At 42.7% G+C, this 15,938-nt stretch overlaps 1 protein-coding gene across 2 annotated transcripts in view; it reads left to right on the forward strand.

Annotated features, from left to right (window-relative positions):
• LOC122548496 (carbonic anhydrase 9) overlaps nucleotides 1-15,938 on the forward strand; it is a 109,534-nt gene that overhangs the window by 57,238 nt on the left and 36,358 nt on the right. For both annotated transcript variants that reach the window (XM_043687227.2, XM_043687237.2), the window contains 2 exons: nucleotides 6,484-6,641; nucleotides 13,822-13,951. In XM_043687227.2, the coding sequence (XP_043543162.1) occupies nucleotides 6,484-6,641; nucleotides 13,822-13,951 (288 nt within the window). The remainder of the gene's footprint in view (nucleotides 1-6,483; nucleotides 6,642-13,821; nucleotides 13,952-15,938) is intronic.

Raw genomic sequence — 15,938 nt, forward strand, 5'->3', positions numbered from 1 at the left:
GCATGTAGTTATTTGCACAATACCACAAATGTCTGCATTTGATGCTTGGAACATATGAGAAATAAAGAAGGTGTGAGCTATAATGAACTGGAAGGCTATAAACCGTGCATGGCGAGAAGGTTTTAGAATCATAGAATCCCTACAGTGTGAAAACAGTCCACACCGACCCTCAGACCCATTCCCCTCCCCTATTATTCTACATTTCTCCTGACTAATGCACCTAGCCTGCACATCCCTGAACACTACAGGCAATTTAGCACGACCAATCCACCTAACCTGAACATCTTTGGATTGTGGGAGGAAATCAGAGCACCCAGAGAAACCCACACAGACATGGAGAATGTGCAAACTTCACACACACAGTCATCCTGGGCTGGAATCGAACCCAGGTCCCTGAGCCACCATGCCGCTGATTGTGGTGTGAGATCTTTGGTGATGAGGGCACAGATGGCTGCTGTCATCCAGCTGGGTAGTTACTTTGTTGTGGCGATATGGGGGTATGGGCTGCCAGCTGGAGAAACCTGTAAGATCCCATGTTGGCTGTCTTTGAGATGGCTCCCATCCTGTATCCCTATCAGGTTAGTGACAGGCTTTTCTCCATGGATCAAGGATCCCTCAGAAGGAGGTCCTGCCCTCTGAGAGCCACTGGCTAATCAAAGGTTGGCTGCACTCCTGTATTCAGCAGTACTTCCAGAAGCTGTGGTTTCTGCTAGTACTAGTTCCATCTGAGAGCTTTGATTGTGGAGGGATCGAAGCACAGCCAAGTTATTGGTTAGGAGGGTGTTGTGGAGTGGTGGGTTACAGGGAAGGAAGTTGACAACAAGGGGAGGACTGAGGAATATTAAAAGTACTCTGACAGCCATTTTCCTCATACACACCTGCCATTGTAAATCCACTGGGTTTATGGCTCCATTCAGTATCCAAGCACTAAGGACTCATTGTCTCTGCCAACTTGCGTAGTACTGAGCTCTCATATTCCCAAGGTCTGTAATGCTGCCCTCTAATGTCTTAACAGTTCTTGCCTCTACCAACTTCTTTCAAGTTGAGAGTTTCAGATGCACACAACCCTCTGGGTGATAAAACATTTCCTCAAATCCCCTCTAAACCTCCTGCTCCTTAGCTTTTAAACTGTGCCCCCTGGGTAGTGACCCTCTACAAAAGGGATTAGTTTCTCCCTATCTACCAAGTCTATACCCCTCAGAACTTTTGTACACTGCAGTCTGATCCCCCCTTTAGGCTTCTCTGCTCTATGTAAAACCACCACAATCTATCTAGTCTCTAGCCCATAAGTGCAATTCCATAAAATTGTATTTCCATTAATTACAACATAAAGTTACAATGGGAATTTAAGGCAAGTAATTATTTTTCAGCTATTGATGCTAATTCCCCTGGACGTTTTGCTGATCTTTCACCAACATTAATCCAGGGATCTGTAGAAAGCCCCATGGAAATTCAAAGCAATCATTTCAGCAAGGCCTGTACATTTCTGCACCTCAGTGCATTGACCTGTTTCAGTGCACTGGCTGCTCCTTCCCACAGATGAAGTCATTTATATGAATTTGACAAGATTACCTTGGTGCTGATATGATTAAGTGACAAATCATTTTCTGAGGCCCTAAATAAGCAGGAGGATAAAACGATGTGTAGGTTACAAGACTGTGCACTCCAAAAACAGAATTTCTCTCTCAAACTCTGGCCAACCAACAGACTTGGAAATCCTATCCATGAAAGACAGTTTCCCAATCAGTTGAAGAAGTGAGGAGTTACTGTCAGGCCTTACTGTCAGGTCTTACTGTCAGTAATAGGCCAAACTAGTTCAAAATGGACAGAACGTCTGACCGAGGGAAAAGGTTGGAGAAGGGAACTAAACTTGCTGTGGTTTGTTTTGTTTACATGCCAATACACTGACAGTTTTTGAGTCAAACGTCTATTCTTTTGCTAGTGTTCCTCATGCACCACTGCCTGTGTGTCTCAGCAGTTTGATGTTAAGTGTATTGTAGTTCAGAATGCTGATGGTAAACGCCAGCATTGCTGCTCTGATAACATGACAGATAACACATTAACCTGCACGTAAAGAACTTTGAGATAAGGGCATTGAGTTTCCATAAAGATCATTTTTTTCTCTCTCTGGTTCAGATACTTGCTGGTTATTTTATCAATTCCTTAGTGAGTAGACTTAAGGATTCCAGCTCAGCCTCCAGCTAAATATGACTCTAGTCAAAATTTACAAGTGTGCTGTTGCATGCTGTCCATCACGACGTCATTCTAAACATGTTGTGTTTGTACAGGTACACCTAGTCTGTTGTAATCGCCATTTGCACCCTGCCCCTCCCCAATTGTCTGTAAATCATCAGCCATCATCTTCAGTATCTCAAAATTTCCCCAGTTCTCTACAGTAGGTTTTCCATAACCACTGACTCCATCTGTCCCCTTGGCAACTCTGAGACTAAATCAGTCTGCTTCCTGTCATGTTAACGGTTTAATAATCAAATGTTTGTCAAGGATTAATTAACTCTGTGAGTTAGTTTATTTACAACAGTAAAACTAATTACAAGGCTAACAAAATCGATTGATTTGCGTGTGCAGCTTTCAGACTCTAAGGAGACTGACAGGAAAATTCACAAGTTTGTATAAGCACAGTAAAGTTCTAGAGTCCTTAACAGGAGAGCTTTCTTAAAGGCAAAGTGCACACCTAACATTTAGTGGTAGGTTTGACTGAGATGCTCATTGGCCAAATACCCACACCATTATTGAGACTACCCATTTGTACCTTTGTAACATCGCTCAACTTTACCCTCATCTCAACTCATTTGCTCATCACCTCTAAAGATAAAAATTCCAATAGACACTCAGCCCTCAGTAAATTTGACATTATCCAAATTCTGCCACACATGTCCTACCTTGCAGCAAGTTCCATTCACTTATATATCTGTTGATCTGTACTGGATTTGGTTAAGAAATGCTTCAATTTTAAAAGTCTCAAACTCATCGCCTATTTCTTCCATGCCACCTTTCCTATCTCTAATCTTCTCTCATTGTGACCTGTTAACCCAGTTGTTAGCCATATTTCAGCTGGCAAGGCTCTGAGATCTGGAATCCTCTGTACAGACCTGTTTGCCTGTCACCCCAATTTCTTTAAGATGGTCCTTAATACTGTTTCCAACTAGGCTTTTGCTCATTTATCCTGATCTCTCATCATGTGTGTTGGTGTCATAAAAGTGAACAATGGAGATACATGGGTGTTTTTCTGGTTGGTGATCAGAGGCTTGTGGTGTTCCTCGGATCAGTGTTGGGACACCATTTAATTAGATAATGTGGAGTTGTGGACCAAGTGTAGTGTGTCAAAGTTTGCATGTGACACTAAGATGAGTGGTAGAGCTAAGTGTGCAGAGGACACAAAGTCTGCAGAGGGATATAGATAGATTAAATGAGTGTGCAAGGAGGGTCTGGGAGATGGGGCACAATGTTGGAAAATGTAAGGTCATCTATTCTGGACGGAATAACAGCAAATGGACCATTATTTAAATAATGAAAAAAATGCAGCATGTTGCTGTACAGAGGGACCTGGGTGTCTTTGAGCATGAATCACAGAAGGTTGGTCTGTCAGTGCCACAGGTAATCAAGAAGGAAAATGGAATATTGTCCTTCATTGCTAAAGGGATGGAGCTTAAAAATAAGGAGGTTAAGCTACAGCTGTACAGGGTGCTGGTGAGGCCACACCTTTCATACTGTGGACAGTTTTGACCTTCTTACTTGAAAAAGAATGTACTGGCACAGGAGTGGGTACAGAGGAGGTTCACTAGGTGGATTCCAGAATTGAGAGTTGGCTTATGAGGAAAGACTGAGTAGACTGTGACTGTACTCAGTGGAATTTAGAAGAATGAGTGGGGATCCTTATAGAAACATATAAAATTATGAAGGGAATAGATAAGATAGAAGCAGGGAAGTTGTTTCCACTGGTGAGTGAAACAAGAACTAGGAGGCAGAGCCTCAAAATAAGGGGGTGCAGATGTAGAAGTGGAACTTCCTCTCCCCAAGGGTTGTGAACCTGTGGAACTCCCCGCTCAATGAAGTGGTTGAGGTGACCTCAGTGAATGTTTTTAAGGCAAAGATAGAATTTTTGAACAGTAAAGGAATTAAGGGTTATGGTGAGTGGGCGAGTAATCACTCATCTTGGTGTCATCTGCAAACTTTGACACACTACACTTGGTCCACAACTCCACATTATTTAATTAAACGGAGTCCCAACACTGCTCTCAGGAACATCACTAACATCTAATTGCCAACCAGAAAAACACCAATTTAACCCCACTCTTTGCTTTTATGACACCTGTACACATGATGAGAGATCAGGACAAATGAGTCCATGAAATGATCAGCCATGATCTTATTAAATGGCAGAGCAGGCTCGATGTGCCAGATGGCCTACTCCTGCTCCTAACTCTTATGTCCTATAACACTCCTGCAATGTTCCTTGGGACTTAAAGATGCTATAAATCCAAGTTGTGATTATTATTGAAATATGCAGTATATATTGTGTATTTAACTCCTATATCAAGAACCTGGAAATAGAGTGGTGCTGGAAAAGCACAGCAGTTCAGGCAGCATCCAAGGATCAGGAAAATCGACGTTTCAGGCAAAAGCCCTTCATCAGGAATACAGGCAGAGTGCCTGAAGGGAGGAGAGATAAATGAGAGGAGGGTGGGGGTGGGGAGAAAGTAGCATAGAGTACAATAGGTGAATGGGGGAGGGGATGAAGGTGATAGGTCAGGGAGGAGGGTGGACTGGATAGGTGGAAAAGAAGATAGGCAGGTAGGACAAGTCATGGGGACAGTGCTGAGCTGGAAGTTTGGAACTGGGGTGAGGTGGGGGAAGGGGAAATGAGGAAACTGTTGAAGTCCACATTGATGCCCTGGGGTTGAAGTGTTCCGAGGCGGAAGATGAGGCGTTCTTCCTCCAGGCGTCTGGTGGTGAGGGAGCGGCGGTGAAGGAGGCCCAGGACCTCCATGTCCTCGGCAGAGTGGGAGGGGGAGTTGAAATGTTGGGCCATGGGGCGGTGTGGTTGATTGGTGCGGGTGTCCCGGAGATGTTCCCTAAAGTGCTCTGCTAGGAGGCGTCCAGTCTCCCCAATGTCGAGGAGACCGCATCTGGAGCAACGGATACAATTAATGATATTAGTGGATGTGCAGGTGAAACTTTGATGGATGTGGAAGGCTCCTTTAGGGCCTTGGATGGAGGTGAGGGAGGTGGTGTGGGCTCAGGTTTTGCAATTCCTACGGTGGCAGGGGAAGGTGCCAGGATGGGAGGGTGGGTTGTAGCGGGACGTGGACCTGACCAGATAGTCACGGAGGGAACGGTCTTTGCGGAAAGCAGAAAAGGGGTGGGGAGGGAAATATATCCCTGGTGGTGGGGTCCGTTTAGAGGTGGCGGAAATGTCGGCGGATGCTTTTACCTTCTTATATCAAGAGCTCTGGCTGGAATCTGTTTCTACATTATGGCTTTAAGCCACCTCTGAGTAACTGTTGAGAATGTATTTAAGTTGTTAAATCCCTAGAGTGTGGAAAGAAGCCAATCGGCCCACTGAGTCCACACTGATCCTCCAAGGACCATCCCACCCCTATCCTATCCTGTAACCCTGCATTTCTCATGGCCAATCCACCCAGGATCTTTAGAATGTGGGAGGAAATCAGAGCACCCAGAGGAAACCCACATAAACTCAAGAAGGTAGTTGCCTGAGGGTGGAATTGAACCAGGATCCCTGATGCTGTGAGGCAGCAGAACTAACCACTGAGTCACTGTCCTGCCCCACGGCATGACTGATTCTCTTGTGATTCTTGTGAAGAAAGCTAACACTTCATCTTCTTTTTTCTGTCTCTTCTTCCTAGATCTCTGTTCCCATTCTTGCTCATTTAACTTGCTTCTCCTGTTTGTTCCTGAGTGGTCTCTCACCCCCTCCTTGCAGAAATCCAATTAATGAGCAATATTTTGGGCGAAAGCAGAGTTCTGTGGATGTATCTCTGTTTAAATCTCAAGAGTTACATTCTCCCATTCAGCACATGCCATAGCTGCTCAGAAACCTGGCAGGGATAAAGTTGATATAATGGTATGTGGTTTGGATAAAAGATGTTACCACATCAGACCAATGTGGTGTACCTCACCAGACTGCAATTTATTTTAGTCCTTTTCAAAGGTTTATTTCACAGTTTTTTAAAAATGTGACTGAGGTGGCATTCATTTAAATTAATATTTTAAAACATTTCAAATAGATGAAATTAATTTGTGTAACTTAAAAATAGGTTTAACATGAATTGTTTTGAGGTTGAAGTCAACATTTTAAAGTATTTATGAAGACAAACTTACAGTAGTAAAATAAATGCATATCTTTGACTTGATCTCAGATTTTTATAGTCCGTTTCTGACATTTAGATCTTTCTTGTATGCTCTCTACATAGAACACATTGTTTTGCTTTGATTCCTTTGTAGGTGCCACAATAAAAATTCCTGGTTTTGACATAAGCACACTGTTACCCAGTCAGCTACACCACTTTTTCCGCTATACTGGATCTTTGACAACGCCGCCCTGCTTTCAGACAGTTACCTGGACCGTATTCAACGAGGTTGTCCTAATTTCTCAAGTACAGGTACTTCTGCAACTACCAAAGTTAGTTTAGCTAATAGTGAAATAGCATCAAAGTTAGTGTGTCAGCCAATGCCTCTTATTTTTCACCCATTATTACCTGAAGTTATGTGCACAGCTTGCATTTAGCAGTTGAAAGATCTGATACAAGTTCCTACCTCATGGTTACAAATCAAAAAAACCCATAATGGAATAGACTGAGGAACCATATAGCTTACTTCTGCTCCTTATTGCCTCAATGAGACCTGCTTTCTCCTTTACTATCTGTCAATGTTGTACAGTTGTCTTTTAAGATTTAGTTTAGCATCAATAAGTAATGCTAATGTAATAGTACTTAACACCATCGCAAAATAACTCTTACAATGTTTAAGTTAATCAGTTGTAATAGCAGAGTTAATTTAGCAGATTCAGGGACAGGATTTAATGCTCCATCTCAGATGGTGCAGGGAACAAGTTAAATCCAGTAGGTGGTCTACCATGACCTACCCGTCTGCTCCCGCCTTCACCACATCTATACTAGCTGCAGGGTAACCTGCGCATTAATGAATCATCAAATCAGCCATGATCTCATTGAATGGTGGAAAAGACTTAATAGGCTGAATGGCCTACTTTGCTTCTATGTCTTTTGGTCCTATGGACATGGGACAATTGAAAGTGGATCTTCCAGTTGTTAGTGGCATGTAACCTAAGGCAGGAGAGACCACACAATGCAGGCAAACTATACAGCATGGACTGGCGTGAGAGGGCTCACCTTTTGACACCTCCATCCACCCAGTGACTATTCTTCCTGATGATGTCTGAAAACCCAACCTAGCTAACCTCACTGACACCTCCTCCCCACCCCCCAAGCACTACCGTGACCCCTCGCCCCCCCCCCCCCCCCCTCCCCCCACCATCATGTGCAAAGTTCCAAACAAAGGCAGCTTGCCACCTTGTTGTCCAGGCGCAATCCTGGCAATGACCTGTAGCCCTGTCAGCACAATTGGGCAATGACAGCTATACTATTGATTGGCGGATATTCTCAGTTGGCCATTAAATGAGCGTAGGGCTTTCTGAGTGAGATTCATACTGACCCTATAAGTGGAGGTTCAGGTGGGGACCACCATACCCTGGATAATGTCTTTTTCATTACTTTAATGGCAACAATGCTTTGGCCTAGACTGTTGTCTTGATGCAGAGCACTCCTGGTCTGGCATGGATACCAGAAGAAATTGGGAATCCAAAATTTCATGCCTCAATCCAGCATTTTTCATTATTGCAGGGGCAGGATTGTGGTCATTTAAATAATTTTCTTCCTCTGCTGAAATTAGATTTTGGATTCCTGTTTTCCCCTTGAACATATAATGTAATGGTTAGATGAGCGATGAGCTGGTCTGCTTACAGTGTACTTCATTTGTATTGCCAGGGTGTCCTTTTGGAGAGCTGAGATTCCCCCATTGATATGGTCCTGGCACCATAGACATATGGACAGGAATTCTCTTGGCAGGAATGGGATTAGCCATCCTTTTGAGGTTGGGGATCAGGAATCCTTTGGGGGGATTGTGCAAATGCCCTTTGGGGCTAAACTGTGGAGCTGATTGTGCATAATCCCCTTGGAACTGTCCAACTTGTCAAGACCTTATAAGAGTTGCCTTGAAGTGTCAACCTGTCAAGAAGTATCAAAGTGTTTTTATGAATGGGAATTTTTTTTCAGAAGTGCAATATAGAATGTTAAATTAATCTTTTTGTTCCCATATGCATGGGCATATGAATACTGAATTCATTAGATGGTCAGTGAAGGGTGGAAAGGGTGGTAGATGGAATGCACTAAATTTCCATAAGAATGTGAGGGGCCAAGGGAATGAGTAGAGGACATGGTGTTATGAAGGTTTATGAGGGAAGAGGGCATTAGGTTCAATGGGTTGACATGGTAGGGTATGGGGTCTGTCTAAGGGAGAGGGGTGAGCAGGAACAAAGCTTTATTATCATGTCTATTCTTAAACATTGAGTACAGCACTGGAGCCCTGAAGTAGGTTTTCTGCCCTTTGCCTGAAACATCCATTTTCCTGCTCCTCAGATGCTGCCTGACCTGCTGTGCCTTTCCAGCACCACCCTAATCTTGACTTTCTGCCAGTCCAGTTAGTCTGTTTCTCCAGATCAGCAGATCGAAATCCAGCCTGCCTTTCCACCCGGAGTAAATATCCAGACTCATGAAAGAAATTGGGGGAACTAATGAAGTCCATGTGACTCCTGTGCTAGATTCCCAGCTGTTTTAAGCTGGGAAACCAATAATCAGAATGGGGTGGATTTTTCATGGAGACAAATCAGCCTCCAACAACCTCAATTAGTTAGGACACTGCCAATCAGAATTCTGGCTGCCCCACTGTGATCTCTCTCTCACATGGCTCTTATGGCACAGTGGGAGTGTCCCTACTTCTGAACCAGGAAATCTGAGTTCAAGTCCCACCTGCTCCAGAGGTGTGTAATAACATCTCTGAACAGGTTATCTTTTTTAAAAATTGGCTCAAAATGGGGCATGTGCCCCCAACATGGAAGAAAATCTTGTCCTAGAAAGCTGCTATGCAATCTGATTGGCTGGCAGCCTCTGAAAGCCCAATAGTGCCAAAACAGAGTGGTGGCCACTGCTGGAACTACAACTGGTCCCAAAGAAGAAGAGAAGATGTCACCCATAGTTTAAATAAGTCACATAATTTTGAGCAGACTCTGCTGGGAGACCAAAATGATGGAAGAGTGGCATGAGGGGATCAGAGTGATGACAGGATCGAGGGTGTATGATTAGAGGAGGCTTTGAAGGAGGGAGTGGAGAAAAGCTTCCTGATGGGTGCAGTGTTATGGTTAAAAGCTTGTTTCATTTTTCCCCATAGTCTTAAAAAAAATTGCAGCAGAGATGGATTAAATTTCTCACAGGCAAGTTAATTACCCTCTTAAGGGACTCAATAGACCTGAGGATGATGGCAGTGGAATTGAACCATAGGATTTGCACCCAGATTGATATCTTCTCAATTACAAACCTAGTTCACAATAAGGGGAAATTATGATCCAACTATCAGGGCTGGATTCTATCCCATGACCTAACTGGAACCTGATTCTCCAGAAAACTTGAACAATTAGACACACCAGCACTGTCTAAAATGCTGATAGAAGGAACAATTGCATTGTGTGTGAAGCTCATCAATAGTTATAGAAGGGCTACAAGTACAGAAAGAGGCCATTTGGCCCCTCATGTCTACATTAGCTCAATACAAAAGCAATTCACCTGTGCCGGATCCCTGCCTGTTCCCCTAGCCTGAAAAATACTTTAGCTTATTATCCAATTCTCATTTGACAGCCATGATTGAATCTGCCTGTGTCATACTCTCAGACAGAGCATTACATCATCTCTTAGCCACTCACTATGTGAAAACCTATTTTCACTGCCCTGCTTGTATTCCACAAACACTGCTGGAAAGTCACTTCCAATTCTCTATGGAGTTCAAACCTGGAGGGTATAATTTTAAGGTAAGAGAAGAAAGATTAAAAGGGACCTGAGGGTCCCTTTTCTCTCTCTGAACGTGGCTCATTGGTGGAAAAAACTAATGACGAAATGGTAGATGCAGGTACAGTTACAACATGTTAAAAGACATTTAGACAGGTACATGAATAGAAATTGTTTACAGGGATATGTTTACAGGAAAATGGATTAGTTTAATTTGGGAAACTTGGTCGGCAAGGATGAGTTGGGCCAAAGGGCCTGTTTCCATGCTCTGACTCTGTAACTGTATCTGCACCTACCATCAGCTGTACAATTTCTCAAACTCAATTGATCAGGCTTAAAAATGGATTTACCTAAACTGCATGATTTCTTCTATTCGAGGGTGGGTAGGCCATGGTTTAGTAATAAGGTTGTTGCATTATGTGACAATACTGCTCCTTTAACATGGTTATGTTGTCCATTTTTTTTCCAGTGAGGTTGCAAATGACACCGGCTCTGAAAATTCCAGGTTTGAAGGGTTTTAGGGCCAATTTGGTTATAGCTAACAGATACTGCCTCCAAAAAAAAGCTTTCAAATTTAAAAAAAAAACTTATACAATGAAAAGGGAGTGGCCAGTTCTCCCAGCTCAGCTTTTCTCTGCTTTTAGTGAATAGCCAGACCAATCATGCAGCTGTGAAGCTGCTAGACCCAAAGAAGCTGAACCTCTCTCTCTCTCTGACTTCTCTCCTGTAAGAGCCTGGGTTTGATTTTACCTTTTGTGCCAAGGGGTGTTTATGGGGATTGTTGCAAGTATTTGGAACAGCATCATTAAGTGGGGATGATCTGTTGGGTTTTCGGATAGGCTAAGTTATTCAGTATTCTGTTCCCTTTTGTTTGTGCTTCATTCAGTGACTCTTGTAAATAAATTCTGTTTTGCTTAAAACTAAGTGGTTTGACCAACTGCACCACTCCTGGAATATCCGCATTATATCTGTTTAAAACAATGACCAAAGTTAGGGTCTGGGCTACTGAAATGTTTTGAGGGGGTCTGACCTGGTCCATAACAATTAGCAATACAGAAACTCAGATTAATGTTCTGGGCTCATGGATTGGAATATAAAGCTAGCCTAACAATGGCAGTGTTGGGAAAATAAATGATCCGCTAATTTCCTTCCTCTCAGGGAAGCAAATCTGCCATCTTTACTTCGTCTGGCCTATATGCAACTCCAGACCAATAGTAATGTTAATGGCCTTTTGAAATAGCTTGGAAAGCCCCTCCATTGTGTCAGACAACTACAATGTCTAAAGAAAGTGACAAAATTGAATGGACCACCCAGCATTGATCTAGGTATCAGAAATGATATTGGCAAAAACAGCCTTGACGTGCCTTCCATACCAATATCTGGGGTCAATGCCAAAATAGGAATAGCTTTCTCTCAGACTAATCAAGAATCAACCTGACTAAATTAAAGTTGTTAAAACATATTATACAGACACTGTCCCAGACAGCACCAATAAGACCCTTTGGAAAAACCCGTCCAAGCAGTGTTAGTGATGGTACAATGGTATACAATCAGGAGGGTTTGCCCTGGAGTCTTCAACATTTGACTCTGGATCCCATGAAATCTCATGGTACCAGGTCAAATATAGGCAAGGAAACCTCCTCCTATTACTGCTTACCACCTCCCTTCAACTGATGAATCAGAACTCTTCCACATTGGACACCAATTGGATGAAACACTGAAGATGACAAGACACATAGAATCGTCTGAAAGGGAGATCTCCATGCACCATTAGGAGTGGCTTGCCAGCAGCACTACTGATCAAGCTAGTTAAATCCTAAAGGACACAGCTGCTAGACAAAGTCTGCAGCAGTTGAAGGAATTAACAGGAAAAATATACCTCACTTGCCCTCACCAGTATGTCTGCTGCAGATGTGTTTATCCATGACAGTGTATCGTAGAATCCTTACAGTATGGAAACAGGTCATTAGCCCAACAAGTCCACACCGACCTTCTGAAGAGTATCCTAACCAGACCCATTCCCCTACATTTCCCCTGACTAATGCACCTAACCACACATCTCTGAACACTGTGGGCAATTTAGCATAGCCACTTCACCTAGTCTGCACATCTTTGGACTGTGGGAGGAAACTGGAGCATCTGGAGTAAATCCACGCAGACACGGGGAAAATGTGCAAACTCTTTAGATTACTTTCAGTGTGGAAACAGGCCCTTCGGCCCAACAAGTCCACACCGACCCATTGAAGCGCAACACACCCAGACGCATTACCATATATGTACCCCTTCACCTAACACTATGGGCAATTTAGCATGGCCAATTCACCTAACCTGCACATTTTTGGACTGTGGGAGGAAACCGGAGCACCCAGAGGAAACCCACGCAGACACGGGGAGAATGTGCAAACTCCACACAGTCAGTCGCCTGAGGCGGGAATTGAACCCGGGTCTCTGGCGCTGAGAGGCAGCAGTGCTAACCATTGTGCCACCGTGCCGCACTATTTTTTATTTTCAACATCCAACAAACTAGGCTCTAATGGTGTAGTGGTAGTGTCCCTATCTCTGATCCAGCAGGCCCTGGTTCCGGTCCCACACAGACAGTTACCCAAGGCTGGAATCAAACCCAGGTTCTTGGTGCTGTGAGACAGTAGTGCTAACCACTGAGCCGCTGTAGGTAAGAGCATAGCACAGACCTTGTGGACTCTTCTTATCATGTTGTGTAGCACTATCAGCGAGAGGTAAATGGAAGAAACTTCAAGCAGATCTAACAACTCAAAACTGGGCTTCTGTGATAGTTGTGGGCTAGCAAAGAATTGTGTTCAACCACAATTGATAACTCATGGTCTGGAATGTACCCTCACAAGCCCACAAGTTTGCTTGATGATGCCCCTAGCTATCATGACATACTTTCAACCTGGTGAAGATACAGTAGAGGACTTAGTAAGCTTCATGGCAGAACTAGCATTTGATAGATAAGACTAAGCAATCTTACAATCATTTGGATCAGATTTCACCTGTACAGTCCTGCCATCTCCAGTCATGAAAAGTAGTGGACAGTTAAACAACAAACAGGAGGAGGAAGCTCCACAAATATCCCCACCCGTAATCATGGGGGATCCCAACACATCAGGTCAAAAGACAAGGCTGAAACATTTGCATTCATCTTCACCTAGAGGTACCAAGTGGAGGTCCATCTTGACCTCCTCCTCAAAAATAATATCCTGGAACTCTCTTCCTAACAACACCAAACCTGGGAGTCCCTACACCCAAAGACTGCAGTGGGTCTTGAAGGCAACTTCCTCTAGGGCAAACTGGGAATGGGTAATAAATGCTGGCCTAGTTAGTGTTGCTCACATCCCTTGAACCAATTTTTAAAAGGTTAAATATGAGATCGCCTTCATTAAACTCAAATGGGTGAACATAGATGAGGTTGATTTTGAGATTTTAAATTTTCCACCTCTCATCTGACTGCAATTAAACTGCTTTTCAGTGTTAAAATTACTCCCGTGGAATCCACAATAAGATTAATGTATTCTCTCACAGTTCTATAAACTTAAGACTATATAATATTGGAGCATTGCATGTGAAGTTTAACTATGAACTATTATAGGGATAATTGTAATAACTTACTGATTCTACACAGATTCTAAATACATTTTCTATCAATTTATCTGAAAATGGTTACTGAAACTGTACCCTGTCCTTTCTGCAGCTGGAAAAATTGAAGACCAGTTTAAAGGCTAACCATCACACGTTGGATTCAAACTTTAGACAGGTTCAGCCACTCAACAGAAGGAGTGTATTTGCTTCCTTTTCATCACTAACATCATCACGAAGCATAGGTAAACAAGTAACTAGTTAATGATTACATCTTTTGCTTTTCAGCTCTTTCTATTTGCCTTTCAGTGCTGATCATTTCCAGGTCAGTTGAAACTCACTCACTGAAAAATATGAGAGATAGAAACTAGTCACTTCTGATAAAGAATTCAAAAGGATTTCCTCCTAACTGCCATTTTACAGTTATTTCTGACTCACTGAGGGGAGGTTTTCTGACCCTGATAATTTAGACATTGCGTCAAATTTGAGGAGTTGTGGAAATGACTAGCACTTTTTTTTTGAGTCAAAACAAATGTTGCAATCTATTACAGATTGAGAAAGATAGAGCTCAATGGACTATATTTGCTGACAATTTATCTGAATATATATCTGCTGTTATATAGTGAGTGTGAGTAAAATTCTGAATATTGCAAACTATTTTTATATTAAGTTATAGGTGTAGTTTGTATACTTGAATTACCTGGTTTAAAAGAATTGTAACAATCCCTGAAGAGAACAGTTACATTTTTAAAAAAGAAATTTGAGCTTCCAGTTTGAAAAGATGACAAGACCAGATTTAATGTTTTTAAGACTTTTGAGTAACAATGACTTAAGTTTTACATGTTTTGCAGCTTGAACTTTAAACTAAACTATTGAACAAAACTTTCCCCTTTTACATTTTAACCCAAACCATCTCACGTGTGTGCTCTCCAACACATCCCTGACATAGTGATTCAGTTTTCCTGGAACCAGTCCAAAGTGATTGCAGAAGGGCAGGAGATACATGGAAACACATTTCCCTCCAAGCTACTCACCACCCTCACTTGGAAATATATCGCCATTCCTTCACTGTTGCTGATCCGAATCCAGGAATTCCCACCCCAAGAGCATTGTGGGTTAACTCATAGTAGGTGGACTGCAGCTCAACATCACCTCCTCAAGGGCAACTAGGGATGGGCAATAAAATGCAGGCCAGCAGTAACACCCACATCCCTCGAGTGAATAAAAAATATTGATTCTTAGGTCCTACAAGTTTACTTCCTTTTTTTGATGAACTTTAACTCCAGAACGCTCTCACAGTGAGGGTTTTTCTCTAGAATTTTTCCCTTTAGTTCAGTCTGGGTGAATCTTCCAGCCTCTCTTTCTTGATTTTTTAAATTCTCATTAATTTGGTCTTCCCTGAGCATGAGCTCTCACCAATGTTCCAGCATGGTCGTCCCCCCCCACCCCAGGCGCATCAAGTTATCTTTGTAGTAGTTATATTAGATATTTACAAATTATTTCTTTTTTATATCTTTTACATCTCAATACTGTTTGAACGTTCATGTTAGTCATTCCCAGCCTGAGTTTGAGACAGGTGAGCTCTGAGGCCTCTGTACCATTCTGTAACTACAATGATTCAGACACTGTGTCTAATGATTTTCAGAGTACACAGCCAACTCCAAAACTAATATCAAGGAAATGTCGGTGGGGTTTGCTATGCAATTTCAGCTGCATTGTGTCAATGACCTATCCCAGACATGGATTTTAACACCATTACAGATATTAAGACAATTGTGTGGCTTCATACCTGGAACAATCACATTTCAGTCCGGCACAAAATAATAGGTTGAATGTTTCACTAACGATTACTGAAAAGAGGCAACCTGTTCTGGGTCTCAAGTGATACATCAGCTTATTATTTAAATCAGATTCAAGTTGAATCTTCTGAACGGCCTTATTTTACCTGACTCTGTAAATCTTTCTTGGGCTAGTAAGACAATATTGGGAAGCTGAAAACTTGTATGTAGAATCATAGAATCCCTACAATGTGAAGTGGACCATTCAGCCCATTGAGTCCACAATGATGCTCTGAAGAGCAGCACACCCAGACTCAGCCCCTACCCTGTCACCCTACATTTCCCATGGCTAATCCACCTACCCTGCACATCCTGGACACTATGGACAAATTTAGCAGGGCCAATCCACCGAGTTTTTTTTCCCCCATATTTTTGGATTGTAGAAGAAATCGGA

Source organism: Chiloscyllium plagiosum, unplaced genomic scaffold (genome assembly GCF_037043375.1).
Source record: "Chiloscyllium plagiosum isolate Xiang-an unplaced genomic scaffold, Cpla_swu_hap1 HiC_scaffold_1, whole genome shotgun sequence".
Taxonomy (NCBI): Eukaryota; Metazoa; Chordata; class Chondrichthyes; order Orectolobiformes; family Hemiscylliidae; genus Chiloscyllium; species Chiloscyllium plagiosum.